General features: G+C 40.7%; 1 protein-coding gene across 1 annotated transcript; it reads left to right on the top strand.

Moving 5' to 3' along the window:
* The first annotated feature begins 17,161 nt into the window (after positions 1–17,161).
* On the top strand, positions 17,162–19,504 carry LOC140128936 (uncharacterized). The gene is made up of 5 exons (XM_072150615.1): positions 17,162–17,218; positions 17,292–17,375; positions 17,656–17,772; positions 18,438–18,554; positions 18,645–19,504. Exons 1-5 carry the CDS (start codon positions 17,216–17,218, stop codon positions 19,014–19,016), a joined length of 693 nt encoding a protein of 230 aa, XP_072006716.1. The 5' UTR covers positions 17,162–17,215; the 3' UTR covers positions 19,017–19,504.
* The last annotated feature ends 709 nt before the right edge of the window (positions 19,505–20,213 follow it).

Here is a 20,213-nt window from a genome sequence, read left to right as displayed (position 1 = left end):
CAAAAAAACACACACACACACACACCCACAAAAAAGGGCACGCAGCCACTGGGGGAGACATGCTCGTTGTTGGGGGGGCCATTCTCGTTGTTTGGGGGGGGACATGCTCATTGTCTGGGGGGGGAATGCTCGTTGTCTAGGGGGGGGCATGCTCGTTGTCTAGGGGGAGTGGAATATGCCTCCCAATTATATATTTAAATATACATTGGTGAAAGGGTTAAACAGCAATATATGTGTGTATATATATGCTGCTGTAAATACATTAGTGGCAGTGAATACGTTGCAGGTACGGGCAGTGAGCACAGTGAGGAGGAATTATACTTACCAGCCTTGGGCTATGACGTGAACATCACACACCCGAATACAGTAAATTCCGACGTCTTCTGTTTCCCTTGCGCAGCTGCAGTGGTGACCTGTGGGCTGCGCAAGAGAAAAGTTCTCGTGCATGCGCAAGACTTCGGGGGAGCCGCATGACATCATGATAGCAAGTACCCCGGGGGCTCCATAATTCACTGAGCTCAGTGCAGATTATAAAGTCATTTTTGCTGTGTTGCAGGAGCCAGGAAACTAGCAGAAAGAAGCAAAAACATCCCCTAAAGGTAACAAGCATTAGTTAGAGAACAGTATAAAACCCCAAAAAAGTGATAGATGTCCTTCTTCTGAGACCAATTACTTTTTTATCAGTGTATAGAGCTGTTTAAAGTGTCCTTTTTGCAGTATGAGATGACGTTTACATTAATACCATTTTTGGGACTATAAGACATTTTATAATAAATAAATTCTTGATTTATATAGCGCCCACAGATAACACAGCGCTGCACAGAGCTATCCAAATTGGTCCCTGTCCCCATGGGGCTTACAATCTTGTAAAGGAAGTGTCTATTCATGTACATAGATATTTGTAATATATATAAAATATCCCTCTGTCATATTTCTTTCGCCTGGGAAAGAGCACACCTGCTGTCTTACTCAGGATGTACTGAGGGCCTTTGGGCAACAGGATGTCAACCCCCTTTATTATGGGAAAGTCATTCAAACTCCTCAGGGTCAGTTATTCGGAGACACTTTATATCTCTATATCTGGATGGGAATCCAGGTCCTTTTGTCTCTAAAGTTGTTTAACTACCCAGGGTCAGTTATTCGGAGACTATGGGGCAAATTTACTTACCCGGTCCATTCGCGTTCCAGCGGCGGCTTCTCCGCTCTGGATTCGGGTCCGGCCGGGATTTAATAAGGTAGTTCTTCCGCCGTCCACCAGGTGGCGCTGCTGCGCTGAAAGTAAACTCATCGCGCCGGAATGCACCGAGCTGGACCAGGTGAAGGTAAGCGGTCCTTATGCGACACATTTTCGGTTTTTAAATGCGGCGGTTTTTCCGAATACGTCGGGTTTTCGTTCGGCCACGCCCCCTGATTTCCGTCGCGCGCATGCCAGCGCCGATGCGCCACAATCCGATCGCGTGCGCCAAAATCCCGGGGCAATTTAAGTACAAGCGGCGCAAAACGGAAATATTCGGGTAACACGTCGGGAAAACGCGAATCGGGCCCTTAATAAATGACCCCCTATATGTCTAGATGGGAATCTAGGGTCTTTTGTCATTTCCCACCTGAGGGGGGCTGAATGGGTGACCAGATTGGATATACAAGATATGAAGGTAAACATCTGTTGTTCACCATTCTGGCGGGAAGGGACAAGGAGCAGACTTATAAGGGCATGAGTGTGGAGGAGAGAAAGCTTCCCTACAGACCAACTAGGAAAGGAGAAAGAATCAGCCCTGAATACCAGCAAGGAAGGGAGAAGGAGCTAGGAGGATCACCCCACAGACTATATCACCTTCCCGGATTGGGCTGAGTACCTGTATCTCTGTACCCCTGCTTCCCTGTTTCCAACTATTAACCTATCTCTGTACCCCTGCTTTCCTGTTTCCATCTATTAACCTACCTCTATACCCCTGCTTTCCTGTTAATCTCCCTGTCCCCCTTTGTTCTCTGTAATAATAGGGATAGTTAGGTGTAAAGATCATTATATGTGTGTGTGTGTGTGTGTGTGTTTATATGCATTGTTGTGGGTTGGATTCTGTGGGTTTCTGGGTATTGTGATTAACATTGTATACTTCCAGTGTGTTAATAAATATTATTGGTATTAACCCTGAGTGTGGTAAATTATAGTGTACAATACAGAGACTAGAAACAGAAGATATAAGATATAGTAAACAGTACAAGGAAGGTAGTGATATTAATCGTTATATTGCATAATAATTTATAGAACTACCAGCGTCCTACTACAAATCTAAACAACCAACCAGTATGTTTTAGAGTGTGGGAGGAAACTGGAGGACCTGGAGGAAACCCACATAAACACGGAGAGAACATACAAACTCTTTGCAGACGTTGACCTGGGTGGGACTATTAAGACCCAGGGCCCCAGCGCTGCAAGGCTGTAGTGCTACCCACTCAGCCACCGTGCTGCCCTACTTTTTTTTAATCGCTTTTAATTAAAATTTTTAGGCCTTGCAAAGCAGTGGCGTTTGAAACATTTGGGTGCTATTTTCCACTACAGGGTTCACCAACGGGAATAACCGGTTTTTAATATTGATAGATCGGGACTACTACGTGGTGGCGTTATGTAACATGTTTTATGATTTATATCAATTTTTTTAGACCCCTATGGCACTTAAACTTTAGGTTGACTGGTTGATCCTACCATATTCTGCTATACTACAGTGGCAACTGGCACATTGTAACAGATCTTCAGAAATTACAGCTCTTCAGTCTAAAGACCCCCATTGCACCGTGATACCATCTTGCACCCCAGCTGTTACATGCCACCAGCAGCTTTGGCGGTGGCGTGTAAAGGGTTAACACCTGCAATCGGTGCCAATACTGATCATAGGTGTTTGCTGCATTATGCACTGGCTACTGCACCATGAAGTGGGGAATGTTATGCTGCAGCAAGGGGTTAGAGGACATCTACCATCAGAATTATTGAGGTGCATCCTGAGGTGCTGTATAAGGACTCCCTGACTGCCAACTGAACCTCAGCAGATTTGGGGCGTGGCCAGGGGGATGTTGGGGGCGTGACTAGGGCGTGGCTTACAGGGAAAAATCGCCGCGATGTGCTTCACACGCCGCCTTTTTGTCCCTCTTTCTCATCTGGAAAAGTTGGGAGGTATGCCTGTAGTGTGGCCATAAATTCAGGAGCAGATGGAGGTCCATATTTAGCTGGGAGCTAAAGTCTCTCCCTACTCATAAAACTGATTCCTAACAGTCCCTATCAGCCAGAATCTGTTCCTTAAAATGGCTACACTCGCCCTGTGCCACCTATATCTATACTCCCTACACGTAAGTGAATCCTTGAGGGGATTTAGCAGTATTTATATCTCTGCCTTCTCCCTCTCTGCAGGTGAAGGATTAGAGAAAAGAGGTTGTGTTGTGCTGCCACCGTGGTGGACCAAGGACTAACAGTGAAGACCCACTAAATTGTAGCGGGGACTACAATAATGGACCAAAAATAGGGCTATCTAAATGTCTGGTGGTATGCAGGCTTACCTCACTGAGATTTCAACCCCATGACACTCCTACATTTGTGTACACTGATGCAACACTGATGTTCGCAATAGGTTTTTCCAACATAATCTTTCCTTCAAGAGCATGTCATTTTATCAATCATTCCCAGACTTTTACAGCAAATGAAAGGTTAATACAGTATCTCCCACCTGTTCTCTCAGAGACAAAATGTTTTCCAGTTTCCATAGACAGATAGGCTCCACCATTATCGTCGCACCTAAAACAACCTTTTGTTAAGTCAGGTTTTATTTACCGGTGGCATATAGTGGCAATGTACAATCACGTATAGATCTGCCTTTCCTGAAGGTTATTTGTGAGTAATCTTCCAGAACCTTGTTTATATCAGGTTTCATCTTGAGGATATGTCAGTGGTTTTTGATAATCCCCCTGGCTTCCTAAGCCCCATTATCAAAGGTTCAGACGTATCATTATAAATTCAGCAAACTCAACTTCACCCCCTCTCCAAATTACAAAAATGTCATCTATGAATCTGGCCCATAGTTCAATTTATTTCTAGGGCCAGATTCAATTATTATTATTATCAAACACTTCTATTTCCTCCTATCAACCCAGGAGCAGGTTTATATAGGTTGGTGCGCATGGATTGCCCATGGCTGTGTTTTTGAGAACAGAAAGTAATTGTGCATCAATAAGAATGACAAAAGGTCTCGTATGATTCCATTAAACAAGTAGAGCTGCACTTTTCTTGTATTCAGGAAGTGCTTCACTCCCCTCAAATCACAGTTATGGCGTATGGATGAATACAGTACACATCAATCAAACAATGGAAACAATCCCCATCTAGTCTAATCCCTTCAATTCTCCTCATAAGATCTGTCTTATTAGCTTTAATGCTTTAGCTGATAGCAAAATCAATTCTGTCCTATATTGTACTGTGTTTTTCCCCAATTTCTCATAGTTATCATTATTTAAAGAAGATACTCAGAAGTTTTTTGATAAAGGCATGTGTCCCCTTTATCTGATGACTTAAATTGCCTCCATGTTCTTTAGTGCCGTATACAGTCATTTCTGTTTTACTAAGGTTGAAGCATGTGTAGTAAGGATTAACTTGTCTTACATCTGCAGTGACCATATGGACAAAAGCATCAATTGGTGATGCATCTGCAGAGGGGGCAAATTTAGTACTCTTATTTTTAAGTTCAGTAAATGATCCCTCCCCTTTCTCCACAGGGTCCTTAACCCAGTGCTGAGAAATCTGTGGTCAGTAAAAAGGATAAACCTTTGCTTAATACTGCCATCTCAGTTGCAGTTACGTTATGTTGTGATAGACTATTTGACTCTTGTAGGGGGTTTCCGTGAGTGTTTGTGACACCAGAGTGGGTACATCTATTTTAAAAATTGTCCCTCATTCTGTCCTTGGTTTCTAGGGTTATTCTTACCTCTACCTTTGCCCCAACTAGTTGTTCTACCTCTTTCTATGTGTCCCCATATCTATCTATCTGTGCCAGATAATGAAGCCTCAGTCTCCCCACCATGTTTTTCTCAACCTTGTCTTTAAAATGTTGAAGATCCCCTACAAATGGTCTATACTTTCGTTCCTTTATATGGTACTAAAATATTTCCAGTGTTTTGTAACTGTAACTGTTTTGTTGTAAAATGACTTTCTCCATTAGACTAGGTTACAAAAAAGTTTATTTCTATTTTTTGTAATTAAATTATTTTCCTCCTCCAGTAACAATTTCAATAATCTGAAGGAGAATTTTGTGACTTCGTGCTCCCACTTGATCATTAAAACGGGGCTTCTGAGTTGCTGAGTTGTGTCATATTCCTAAATTATTTATGTATCTCTAGTGAAATAGCATTTTCATGTATCAGCTACATGGCATTGAATGCAGCCCTTCATGTCATAGGATTCACTTGGACCGGGTCAGACACAGAAATTTATTGTAAAGATGAAAGTTTGCAGGCAATTGTTTCATCTACACCTTCGTTACACTGTCATTGTGTTGTGGAGCTTCAGGTGATGAGAACGGCTATTTGGTGGTGCACTGTGATGGAAATGCAGTAAGGAATATAAATTGTCCAGGTAAAAAGGCAAGAAAAAGCAGGTCACTCACCGAAAATATACAGAAATTTATTGTGTTTCCAGATTTAAACTATTCTTGTTTCAATAATTTATTGCTACTCTTTGTAATCTAAAGGTTTGTAAGTTCTAGAATATATATTAATTCTGGTATATAAATAAAGGAATTAGGGGATCCCTTATACCTTAATATTCTTTGCTAGAGACTTATCCACAAAGATGCACAGACACAAAGCTCTCCTGCTAGCTACACATAGAAACCTCACATGACCTCCTCCTCCTCCCTCCTCCCTTTAACAAAGAAATTAACAAAAGACAGTTTCACATCACTGGTCAGCACTATGAGAGGAAGCAACAGCTGCAGCAACAGACTTAATAGGAGGATAGCAAAGAATCTTGTGGACATTATTAATGAAATTAATAGGGAAAGTTGTCCTTATGAGCTAATGATTTGTATTTTAAAAAATTATGCTTTAATTCCAAAAGAGTGTTAGTTGGTTGTGCTTTATTTGCTTCTCGTGTCCTGACATGGCAGAGCCGATCACTGGATGCAGTGAACACCCTCCTAAGCTAGTACATGCACCACGAACACTACTATAACAAGAAGCCACAAAAAGAGGGATGCTCACTAGAGATGAGCGAGCACTAAAATGCTCGGGTACTCCTTATTCGAGACAAACTTTTCCCGATGCTCGAGTGCTCGTCTCGAATAACGAGCCCCATTGAAGTCAATGGGAGACTCGAGCATTTTTCAAGGGGACCAAGGCTCTGCACAGGGAAGCTTGGCCAAACACCTGGGAACCTCAGAAAAGGATGGAAACACCACGGAAATGGACAGGAAACAGCAGGGGCAGCATGCATGGATGCCTCTGAGGCTACTTAATTGCACCATTATGCCAAAATTATGGGCAACAGCATGGCCATGACAGAGTGACCGAATGAGGCTAGATAGCATCTAAAACATCCAATAATTGACCCTGACACTATAGGGGACGGCATGCAGAGGCAGCGGCAGCAGTGGCAGGCTAGAGACTGGCATGGCGACATACCCTAAATGGACTCAGGTTTCACCAAAGGAGGTGAAATGATTTCCTATGTGAACAAAAGGTTGACGGTATATTTAGTCGATAACACAGCATGGTGGCGACATAGTGACCAAGTTCCATAACGTATCTGGTGAAACACCCGAAAAATGAGCCTGACACAGCTCTTTTGATAAGGGGACGACATGTGGAGGCAGCCATGGAGACGACTTCCATGATTAACAGCGACAGTATGGGGCATCCATATTGCGTTGCTATGATTGCAACTTCAGGTCTCCAGCATGGCGGCGACAGATGGGCCGAGTTCCACTATGTATCTAGTGAAACACCTGAAAATTCTGCCTGACACAGCTCGTTTGATAAGGGGATGATGTGCTGCATATCCTCTTGTTCTCCAGCGTCTGGGGTATAGAGAGTTGAAATTAGACATTGGTGGACGCTGTGGAGGATCGTGGAGGCAAAATGGACAGGAAACAGCAGGGGCAGCATGCATGGATGCCTCTGAGGCTGCCTAATCTTGGGATGGAGCTGGCGGTCCACTGCCAGGCGAGATTTCGCCTCTCCAAGCCTCTGTCTCTCGGCTCCTCCCCACCCAAAATGGACCTGGGGGCCAGAAGCGTTTAATTTGAAAAAATTATAATTTTCAAAGCAGGCCGGGTCATTTGAATATTTCACCTAGGAATAATGGAATAGCATAGTGGTTCTATTTTTAATTGTTTTTATGGAAATGGTTCCATGATTAAGAGCGACAGTATGGGGCATCCATATTGCGCTGCTATGATTGCAACTTTAGGTCTCCAGCATGGCGGCGACAGATGGGCCGAGTTCCACTATGTATTTAGTGAAACACCTGAAAATTCTGCCTGACACAGCTCGTTTGATAAGGGGACGATGTATGGAGGCAGTGAACTAGTAGTAGATTAAAGGTGCTGCAGTTAAAACTATGTTAGTTGGATCTTGAGATGGAGCTGGCGCTCCGCTGCCAGGCGAGCTTTCGCCAATCCAAGCCCCTGTCTCTAGGCTACTCCCCAAACAGCACTTCTAAGAACCTATTGTATAAGATCAAGTGTAGTAGCATTCTTCTAAGTTTGGGATATGGCGGGTGAGGGGAATGTAAACAGATGCGCAAGAAGCGCTGAAATAATATCGGTAAATGATAAAAGTTTGCCAGTATATTCTGTGGATTACACAGCAGGGTGGCGACAAAGTTAACAAGTTTGATGTGGAAGCCATGAAAACAACCCAAAATTCTGCCTGACACAGTTCGTTTGATAAGGAGACCATGTATGGAGTCAGCTATATGGACGACTTTTGGAGGCAGCTATGGCGATGACATGTGGAGGTAGCAATGGAGACAACGTGTTGAGCCAGCTAAAAAGACGACATGTGGAGGCTGCTATGGAGACAATTTAATTTGGATAGTGCCTGTATGTGGCAGTCCAAAAAAGTTTTCAAACCAGAGGAGCAGGTAGGTGGTCCTCCAGAAAAATTAAATAAATTGAGTGCCTGTATGTGGCAGTCCAAAAAAGCTTTCAAACCAGAGAAGCAGGTAGGTGGTCCTCCAGAAAAATTAAATAGATTGAGTGCCTGTATGTGGCACTCCCAAAAATTGCTTAAAACAGAGGACCGGGTAGGTGGCCCTCCAGAAAAATGAAATACATAGAGTACTATAGCTAGAGCCAGTTGGCCCTGGCAAAAAATAGCCAGTTTCCTATGCTTTAGTGTACAAAGAGGAGGAGAAGGAGAACAATGAGGAGGAGGAGTGCATACATTATTCAGGTTGAGCTTCTTTCACCTGGTGGAGAATGAAAATCCGGAGAAATCCAGGCTTTATTCATCTTGATAAGCGCCAGCCTGTCAGCGCTGTCAGTCGACAGGTGTGTACGCTTATCGGTGATGATGCCACCAGCTGCACTGAAAACCCGCTCGGACAACACGCTAGCGGCAGGGCAGGCAAGAACCTCCAAGGCGTACAGCGCCAGTTCGTGCCACATGTCCAGCTTTGAAACCCAGTAGTTGTAAGGAGCTGTGTGATCATTTAGGACGATGGTATGGTCAGCTACGTACTCCCTCACCATCTTTCTGTAAAGATCAGCCCTACTCTGCCGAGACTGGGGACAGGTGACAGTATCTTGCTGGGGTGACATAAAACTGGCAAAGGCCTTGTAAGGCGTACCCCTGCCAGTGCTGGAAAAGCTGCCTGCTCGCCTACTCTCCCTCGCTACTTGTCCCGCAGAAGTACGCCCTCTGCCGCTAGCGCTGTCAGAAGGGAAATACTGTTTCAGCTTGTGCACCAGGGCCTGCTGGTATTCATGCATTCTCACACTCCTTTCCTCTACAGGGATGAGAGTGGAAAGATTTTGCTTGTACCGTGGGTCCAGGAGAGTGAATACCCAGTAATCGGTGCTGTAATAAATTCTTTGAACGCGAGGGTCACGGGATAGGCAGCCTAGCATGAAATCTGCCATATGCGCCAGAGTCCCAACGCGCAAGAATTCACTCCCCTCACTGGCCTGACTGCCCATTTCCTACTCCTCCAACTCCTCCAACTCCTCTTCTTCTGCCCATACACGCTGAACAGTGAAGGACTGAACAATGGTCCCCTCTTCTGTCTCGCCAACATTCTCCTCCTCTTCCTCCTCATCCTCCTCCACCTCCTCCGATATGCGCTGAGAAACAGACCTAAGGGTGCTTTGGCTATCAACAAGGGAATCTTCTTCCCCCGTCTCTTGTGACGAGCGCAAAGCTTCCGACTTCATGCTGACCAGAGAGTTTTTCAACAGGCCAAGCAGCGGGATGGTGAGGCTGATGATGGCGGCATCGCCACTGACCATCTGTGTTGACTCCTCAAAGTTACTCAGCACCTGACAGATATCAGACATCCACGTCCACTCCTCATTGTAGACTTGAGGAAGCTGACTGACCTGACTACCAGTTCTGGTGGAAGTTGACATCTGGCAGTCTACAATCGCTCTGCGCTGCTGGTAAACTCTGGATAACATAGTTAATGTTGAATTCCACCTCGTGGGCACGTCGCCCAACAGTCGGTGAGCGGGCAGTCTGTGAGCGGGTGAGTCTGCTCCCCCCTCGGACTTCCTGCCCTGACAACAACTTCACCACTGTTTGACAACCGTGTCTCCTCATCGTCTGACACCTCTTTACACACTTCTTCCACTACGTCAATAATGTCATCATCACCCACAGACTGCGACCGGTGGAAAACCTGGGCATCGGAAAATTGCTCAGCAGCAACCGGACAAGTGGTTTGTGACTGTGGGAAGGGTCCAGAAAACAGTTCCTCAGAGTATGCCGGTTCAAATGCCAAATTTTGCTGGGAGGGCGCAGACTGGGGGGAAGGAGGCTGTTTTGTGTTTTTTTTTTAAACAAAATGATGCTATCCTATTGCTATGGCTAGTTTCTAACCTACACTGACAGCACACAACTAGATTTTGACTTTGAGCTATAAAAAGAAATAAAGGTAAAAAAAAAAAATCTGCAGACTCTGCCTAATTCTAATCAAACCCCTAATAAATTGTCCCACTTCGGTGTTTGAGGTGGATATGCGTGTCACTAAGAGCTAAACACAATGGTCGCAAGTCTCCCAGCAAATTCCTCACAATATGGTGCTAGCTGCACTACTAATGCCAGCAAGCCCAGCCACAAGCAAACCAAAAAAAGGAAAATATAACGCTATTGTAGGCCTAAGTAAGCCGTTGGGGTTCTCCTATGGCTATTTTCTAGCCTACAGTGAAAGCACACTGCTTTGCAAGATGACTTTGAGCTATAAAAAGAAATAAAGGTAAAAAAAAATAAATCAGCAGACTCTGCCTAATTCTAATCAAACCCCTAATAAATTGTCCCACTTCGGTGTTTAAGGTGGATATGTGTGTCACTAAGAGCTAAACACAACGGTAGCAAGTCTCCCTGAAAAATACTCACAATATGGTACTAGCTGCACTACTAATGGCAGCAAGCCCAGCCACAGGCAAACCAAAAAAAAGTAAAATAAAACGTTATTGTAGCCCTAAGAAGGGCTGTTGGGTTCTTGTAGAATCACTCCTGCCTAACACTATTCTAATAGAACACCCTAACGCTTTCCCTGACCAGCAGCAGCTCTCTCCCTAGCGGCATCCAGACAGAGAATGATACGAGCAGCGCGGGCAGGGACTAGTCTATTCCAGGGTCACCTGATCAGGCCAGCCAACCACTGCTATCGACGTGTAAGGGTACCACGTCATGCTGGGTGGAGTGCAGAGTCTCCTGGCTTGTGATTGGCTCTGTTTCTGGCCGCCAAAAAGCAAAACGGCAGGAGATGCCATTTTCTCGAGCGGGCGAAGTATTCGTCTGAGCAACGAGCAGTTTCGAGTACGCTAATGCTCGAACGAGCATCAATCTCGGACGAGTATGTTCGATCATCTCTAATGCTCACCATTCCCCAGCCCCAAAGGAAAGTCCCAGAACCTGCCTGGTACAATAGTTATTGTTAGGTGTCACAATTTTGACACTGGATTAGGCGGAATCTTATTGAGTATGTTCAACACAGAGCGACTGAAACCAATGGCACATACTAAGAAGCCCTATACTTGCACCTGATCATGACATAGGAAGCTTTCACTTCCCAAGTTGCTTTTCAAGGTAAAATCAAGGCCCAGGTCATACTTGTGTCAGGGTTTACTGACTTTGGTGTATGGAAGGTTGCCATCTTTGGCTGTTGCGCTATTTTTTCCACTATTTTATAATGGAAAGGCAAATGAAATCTGAAGAAAACAGGTAAGACAGTATTTGGTGCCATGATTAAATCCTGGTACAAAGGCTTTGAAAGGCAGAATGGGGATCATTTACTAAGGGTCGGGCTTCTCACTTTTGTCGGACTGTGCACCTTTTTCGGGGATTACACAGTTTACACAAGTATTTGAGAAGTGTCTGCACCAGGATTTTGGCAAACGTGATCCTTTTGTGGCACTTAGCACTTACCTGCACCACTAAAAAGATGGTGAACTCTGTCGGACCTGACCGGGGAAGCAAAACATTCATGATATCGGGCTTACAATCTTAGAGAATTGTGGCACAGTGCATTATCGCCGAACAATGCACTTTCGGTGAGCTCCAGCTACCCTGTAATTAAATGTTCCCCAATATATCTGTAGATAAGGTGTTAATGGAATACCATATGAATTGCTTAAAATCTGTAATTTGCTCAGATGAAACATTGATCCTTGTAGGTGGTTTAGAGAAAAAGCTCCATATATTAGCCAATGTTCTTACAGCAGCAAGGAAAGATATGGATAATGTGAGGATAAAATAGTTCGATGGACCTTGAATATACAGAGGTGCCCAGCACACAATCAGTTCGTCCGGTATGGCAACAAGGAACATAACTTTAGTTTAAAAGGCCTATATGACTTTTCTGGGGTCAGGACTTTATTTTTTTCCTACACATAGGAAGTGCTAACAGAGATTGAATTTTATGACTTGTAATTGCAAAAGGCAGAAGAATCAACACAAACAATGAGTAAGAAGAGGTGGATAGATGTAAGAGAGGAAGAGGAAATGACTAAAATTAGTGAACTCCGGTGCCCCCAGTGTGGTGAATCCTGTTTTTATTCATTGTGTTGCTGGATGTACCGACCCAGCTGACAAACTGGGGAAATATCCTGTTATCCTGTGCAATATCAACACACATGAACAAGTAAACAGTACAACAGCCAAAAATCCATTACACAACAATATTCATAAACCAAACTTGAAAGGACAATATGCAATATGCTTTCCTAGATGGAAGGAAGGAGAACGTTGCCTACTTTACAATTGCAACAATAAGCCAATGCCAGATTGTTACATGACTTGGGATTGTTCTAATCCAGTCCTATCTACATAAAGCGCTGTTTCTGACTTTTGCTCCTCATCAGTGCAGAGCAGGGAACTGGTGACTTACAGGGAGATTTCTCCCAAAATTCCCCCTTAAAAGGTCATATACTGTGCCCTCTTCTATTTAATAATAGATAAATCCAGGCAATGTGACTGTGATAATCTTCTTATATTTGTTATCTATGGCATCTTTCCTTCTATAATCAACTTTTAAAATTATGCTAAGGAGCCACAAGTAACTGGTAACCCCAGAGCCCCTCCATGTTGAAGCTTTACAGGTTCATACACTAGGCTCTTACTTAGAGAGCAGGGGGAGGGGAGCCAATAGAATAGCCTGTGAAGGTACAGCATGGAGGGGCTCTGGTAACACCTCCAGGAGTCTTTCTGACTCATTAGCATAATTATAAAAGTTGATTTTAGAAGGAAGTTGGCCATGGATAACAAATATAAAAAGATTACTAGATTAATATATTATATGAGTAAGTCGCCCCAGGCTTGATTATGAGGGTACATTTCCTTTAACCCCTAGGCGCTAGATACTTAGCGGGGACGTTCTATAACGTCCTGCTTCTGGCATCAGCTCACGAACGGAGCCGGTACCAGAAGCAGCGGCTGTCAGCTGTCTAGTACAGCTGACAGCCTGCGCTAACACCCGCGATCGGAGCCGGCTCCAATCGCGGGTATTAACCCCTTACACGTAAGGGTTTTTGCGCTGTGGATCGGATCCCCCGTGCCGCTTACCGGGGGATCTGATCCACTTCTGGGCAGCTCCGAGGACTGGCATGTGCCCCGGAGCTGCCCGGTCTCCCTGGCAGTCAGATCCCTTCCGGGTCTGACTGCAAACTGTCTGAGCATGCGCGAGCATGCCAGACAGATTACACTGCTCTACAATAAAATAGTATTGTAGAGCAGTGTATTGAACTTGAACCAGTGATCAGAGCATCACCGGTTCAAGTTCAAGTATGTATAAGTAAAAAAAAAGTCAAAAACACTAAAGTTAATACATTAGAATAAATAAAAAATAAATGCATTAAAATATAAGCCCCTAAAATGTCACTTTCCTATAAAAACACTTAAAGTATAAAAAACACAAAAAAAACTGCATATTTGGTATTGCCGCGTCCGTAACAATCTGTATAATAAAACAGAATCATTACTGGACCCGCACGGTACACGCCGTAGAAAAAAAACGCAAAAACGTTCCAAAAAATGATCATTTTTAATTAATACCCTATAAAAAATGCTCTAAAAAGTAATTTAAAAAATGCTATGCACTGCAAAATAAGCCCACTAAAAAGAACAACTCTTCTCGCAAAAAATAAGCCCCTAATCAGATTTGTCAGTCAAAAAATAAAAAAGTTATGCATATGAAAAGATGGTGATGCTAAAATGAACAAGATTTTCTCCAAATTGGTTTTTATTCAGTACAATTGAATAAAATACACAAAACCCCCACATATTTGGTATCCCTGTGTCCGTAACAATCTGCATAATAAAACAGAATCATTATTAGATCCGCAAAGTGAACCCCGTAAAAAAAAACCCCCAAAAAGCTCCAGAAAAAAGATCATTTTCAATTGATACCCTATAAAAAAAATGCTCTAAAAAGTGATTTAAAAAATGTTATGCACTCTAAAATAAGACCACTGAAAAGAACAATCCTTCTTGCAAAAAATAAGCCAAAAAAAATAAAAAAGTTATGCATATGAAAGACGGTGATGCTAAAATTAACAACATTTTTGCCAAATTACTTTTTATTCAGTAAAAATGGGAAAAAATAAAAAATCGATATAAATGAGGTCTTTTTGTAATTGTGGCGACCCATAGAATAAAAATAATATACTATTTTTATGGTATGGTAAACGGCCAAAAAAAAAAAAACATAAAAATCTTCCTGAAAAGTGATGATTTTCATTTCCTCCACCAACAAAGAGTTAATAAAATCTCACCAATTAGCCTATAGATTCCCTCAAATTACGTACCAGAAAAGTGCATCTCATGTGGCAAAAGAAATAAGCCCCTATAGGTCCACATTAGAAAAAAGAAAAAAATTATGGCCTGTACAATGTGACATAGCAAATCTGATCTGGATGGCGCCTCCTTCCCTTCTATGCCCGGCCGTGCGCCCATACAGCAGGTTAGGGTATCCGTGTACTCGGGAGAGATTGGGTAACAAACTTTGTGGAGCCTTTTTTCATTTAATCCATTGTAAATGTTTAATTTTTCACCCAAAATGAATGTATTGTGAAAAAATATTACAATTTGCAGACTGCACCTCCATTTTGTTTTAACCCCTATAAAACACCTAAAGGGTTAACAAACTTCTTAAAAGTGGGTTTTCATACGTTGAGGTGTGTAGTTTCCACAATGGGGTAATTTACGTGTCTCACTATTATTTAGGCCTCTCAGTGTCAATTAGAAGTTGAGCAGGTCCATCTAAATACAGGTTTTGGTGATTTTACAAAAAATGTGAAAAATGATACCTAAATTCTGAGCCTCATAACATTCTAGTAAAATATGTGGAATCTTAAAAAACCATGGCATCATAAAGCAGACATTTGGGAAATGTAAGTTATGAATTTATTTGGGTGCTATGACTGTCTGCATCAAAAATAGAAAATTTAGAATGTTGAAAATAAAGAATTTTTCCAAATTTTTGCCAAATTTTGTTTTTTTTCATAACTAAACGCAAAAGATTTCATCCAAATTTTTAAACTAATTTGAAGTACAATGTGTCATGAGAAAACAATCTCAAAATCCCCTGGATATCTCATAGCGTTCCAAAGCTATAACCACTGTAGTTCACCTCTCCTATTTTCTCTATAACCTCATACGGTCCTTGCCATTTAGCAAGAAACTTACTTTCGACAGTGGGGACTAGCACCAACACACGATCACCGGGATTAAAGGTCCTTACTTTTGCTGACCTGTTATAAACCCGGCTTTGAGTTCTTTGTGCCTCCTCCATATGCTCCTTGACAATTGGCATGACGGCTGCTACCCTGTCCTGCATATCTGAGATATGGTCTATTACACTTTTGTGGGGGGTGGGCTCTTGTTCTCATGTCTCTTTGGCTATGTCCAGGAGACCCCTGGGATGTCTGCCATACACTAACTCAAACGGCGAGAACCCAGTAGAGGCTTGTGGGACTTCTCGGATGGCGAACATTAAATATGGCATCCCAGTCCTTCCCATCCTTGTTTACCACCTTTTTTAGCATACTCTTTAAAGGAAACCTACCACTACTGCAAGCACGGAATGAGTGAAGCACACCACCCTGGAGGCTATTTTATGCTGATCACGACACATACTTTGGTTAGTGAAATAAACCCATGGTTCATGTGAAAAAAGCGTTTTACTTACATATGCAAATGAGTCTCCGGTGCTACCCCCACGTCACTATCGCTATTTCGGTCCCTGCCGAACATAAATTATGCACGCCTCCCTCTTTCTAATCTCCCTCCTTCATTTCCCGAGAGCGGTGACGTCACCCCGCTCTCGGCTGTCATCGCGCATGCGCGAACAGCAAATCTCGCGGTGCCGCTTCTCTGCTCACTGCAGCTGCGCAAAGACTGGTCTGCGTGGGTTTTCAGCGCGACGGTATATGTCGCTATACTCCCACTTACACCAACAATTCTGCTATGCTCCCACTTACACCAACGAGAGTCTATGCTCCCACTTACACCACCGAGAGTCTATGCTCCCACTTACACCACCGAGAGTCTATGCTCCCACTTACACCACCGAGAGTCTATGCTCCCACTTACACCAACGATAGTCTATGCTCCCACTACCACCAATATATACACAGATATACCCACTGACACCAATGAGTATATATATATATATATATTACCCACTGACACCAATGACATTATATATAAATATATAATTATTAAAATATTTATTTATATATAATAGCCACTGACACCAATGTGAGTATACATATATATTATATATATATATATATATATATATATATATATATATATATATATATATATATATATATATGTATATATATTTATTATAACCCACTGTCACCAATGACATTATACATAAATATATAAATATTAATATATTTATTTATATATAATAGCCACTGACACCAATGTCAGTATACATATATATTAGATATATATAGACATATGTATATATATTTATTATTATCCACTGTCACCAATGACATTATATATAAATATATAAATATTAAAATATTTATTTATATATAATAGCCACTGCCACCAATGTGAATATATATATGTATATATATTATTACCCACTGACACCAATGTGATTATAGAGATATATATTTATTATTAACCATTGTCACCAATGACATTAGATATAAATATATACAAATATATAATTATATTATCCACAAAGACAACATTGTGAAAGTATAAAAATATACATATATTTCAGCTATAAAAATATAGTCCATATTTATTATATGAAGTCTGAAAAAAATGTGTGTATAGATACATAATTCTTATATATTTATATACGGTCATATTAATTTATCGTAATATATTTCTTTTATATTTAAAAAAATAAAAACAATACATACATACATACATGCAATGATTATTTCAAAATAAATAATGTAATCTTGATAGAATAAATGTTTTTAATTTTTCAGATTACTGTTAGTAGTATTCTGGCACTGGATATTCTAGAATTAAATTTAAAAAAATGGTAAGTTATTTAATAAACCATCAAAGTTTTTTTTTTTAACCTTTATTATAATATAATGTATTGTGTTTATTAGGATTACACCAATTCGTCCAGGTCAGCGGAAGAACATAATGAGGTTGCGAGTGAAAATCTTGCTTCAATACTCATCACTAGCCAGGTAAGATGATTTGTCCTTTTGTTTCCTAACATAATCACACTCGTCTTTTAGACAACATATACCTTCAACCGTAGCTTGTTGACACCACCTTAGAAGGACATTTGCTGTTGGTGTTGCACCGTGGCCAGCGGTCAATAACATGTGCAGCAGCAGTAAAATAACATTATTCCATCATATAAATGTCATGCGCTAGTTTGTATTATACTACGGCACGTGTCAATAACCGCCCACACTAAGTAGTTTCTTTCAATAAATACATTTATTTTTTGTCGTTATGTAGGACTCGATCCCGTCCGATCTTGAGTTTGCTGCAACTATTGGTGAAAATCAAGAGATTATGGTTGAAACAAATTATGACATCATTGCCTGTTACGTTGAAGACGATTTTGGCCTACAAGTTAGTATAATCACTACAATCAGTCCCAGGGTTACATGCAAGAAGGGTTCCATAATTTTTTATTTGAATAGATTTGAATTAGTATGTATGTTAGTTCGAAACACTATATTTTATCGTAGATCGACACCTTACTCATTTTTACACCTGTGCCAATTGTAGATTCCCAAATTTTTGCTGTAATTGGAACAAGGATTAGAAACAGCTTCATTAAATAAACCTTACAGCTGATCATTGCAGACTGGGAATATTGGCAAATCCAGAGAGGTCACCAGAGGTCAGAGTTACTGGTGGCTTGCTGATGATTTTGTTATTGTAGGATATTTGCCTATATGATAGAGATACCGGGCTAGCTATGTACTGCATTGGTTTTATGGGCCATATATAGTGTTGGAGGCGGGATGGCTATATATAATGGAGACATGGATGATGATATTCGACATTACGGCTAACACATGGGTAGGGGTTGACCATTGCAATTCAAAGACTTTGTATATTTTTTTTTGTAAAAAAATTGGGTGTGTTTACAATTATAAGACATATCATTCTGACTTGTATACAAATTCAACTGTTGAAACAAACTGTCGAAGTGGTTTTGTACATAAGATGGATAATGCCTATATAAAAATGTTAAATTATAATATAAGAATACTTTTTACTTGTTGTAGGTTCTTTTTGATGAGAGTGTTCCTCCAATTATTGAACAAGCTAGAACCAGATCATCACCGGAATTAATGGAGACCCAGCACCCACATGGTACCTCCCTAGAGGATTTTTCTACTGCGGTAAATATCTTGGCTGAAAATTTTCTTTTTTTTGTTTTTTCTAAAATTCACGTTTCTATTAATATTATCCTTTTGTTGTTATTGTTACAGATGAATAATCTAATTGCAGAGCTAGACATGAAATTATCTGGAAAAACATCAACTTTGAGCTGTTTTCCAGTCAACCCCAGGATCAGTGAAAATCCTCAATATGTTGTATTTCATGATACAGAAGAGGAGGAGGATAGAACAACAAACACATCTTGGTGTACCTGCACAAATTGTGTTAAAATGCCAACTAATATAGAGTCGATATGTTGCCAAGAAATAAAGAACATAGATCCCTATTTAGAATCCTTTACTTGCATCATTCAACATGATCTTTTTAACATCTACTGTAAAAGACCAGACACTACCACCATAAATGTTCGTTTAGCCGGTCAGTTTATGCGTCCACCACCCCAAAAAATATTTCACAGGTAATGTAAGATATAGTAGACAGAGAACAATGGCATGACAAAAGTCAAACCAATTGTTCCACATAGTCAATTCATACATTTCTGCATGATTTTGTGCTATGGAAAGATTTCAATAATTTTTCTAAGAATATGTTTATGTTCATAATAATCAGAGCAATTTATAGAATAACGGCTTTCAGCGGCATGTCCGGCATATCAACATGGACAGTTTTTAAATCATTGTATGTCTACAATGAATCTTTCCATTGCAAGACATCCAAAAGAGATCATGAAAAACTGTATGAATTGATTGATAAATTTTCAAGTAATGCTTTCATTACTATGTCTTGCACTATGTCCAAAAAGTTTATTAATATTGACTTATTTTTGACAGATGTATTCGCAAAACATGCTGTAGAGCGTTTACTACTTGGATCCATGGTTATCTGGGTGTTGGTAACAGAAGGCCAATCCCATCTTGTGTTGTCAAAAATGTGAGAGATGCGTACCCAGACCCGGATGACCAGTATGTTGGTTTTCAACAGTGTGATGATGATCCTGCCTAATTTTTTGCTTTACAATAAAATTAATGCAAAAAACTTTACATCACATTTAAAACTAAACGTTCATTGGTTCTCTGTTGTTTGTTTCAACAATGTTACAATTTATACAATGTTAATATATTAAAAAAATGGAAGACTATTTATGTTATAAGTTTTTTAATAAAGATTTATATTTTGCATCGAAAATTGTGTACTATTTGTATTTTTCATGCAAGTATTGTGCTTTTTCAATTGAAGTATAAGTTATATGTGAGACTGTTAGAGATTTTAATCTCTCCCTAAAAAAAGTCCTTCATGTTGTAAGTTGACTTTTAAATTAACTCTTTTTTGCTCAGAAATGGTTATCTTGTTCAAAATGGCCGCTGTAAGGGAATATATAAATAACAGTACTACTTCTTACTGATAATGCTAACTATAGTATAATATTGAAATAAAATACAACAGACTTTATGATTGGTTAGTAAAAACTATCAAATTTTAATTAAACATTGTAACAAAAAGTTAAAACTGTCACATAGATTGCAATAAAACATAATTTAATTTACAATATTATAGATTAAAATGGTCTTCAGAACATCTAAATCGAGTCAGGCGATGTCTCTTTATCTCTTCTTTGTTTGGACGCTCTTGATTTGCCAGATTTGGAGGCAATGTGGGTG

Source organism: Engystomops pustulosus, chromosome 4 (assembly GCF_040894005.1).
Source record: "Engystomops pustulosus chromosome 4, aEngPut4.maternal, whole genome shotgun sequence".
In the NCBI taxonomy this organism is placed as follows: Eukaryota; Metazoa; Chordata; class Amphibia; order Anura; family Leptodactylidae; genus Engystomops; species Engystomops pustulosus.
The sequence above is the reverse complement of the archived record's forward strand: the minus strand, read 5'-3'. Positions and strand labels throughout refer to the sequence as shown.

Excerpts from the sequence above, each read along its gene's own strand:
- LOC140128936 (XM_072150615.1), top strand. Across the intron at positions 17,773-18,437 it reads AAGACGATTTTGGCCTACAA|GTTCTTTTTGATGAGAGTGT; the intron begins GTTAGTATAATC and ends TACTTGTTGTAG. Across the intron at positions 18,555-18,644 it reads TAGAGGATTTTTCTACTGCG|ATGAATAATCTAATTGCAGA; the intron begins GTAAATATCTTG and ends TTATTGTTACAG.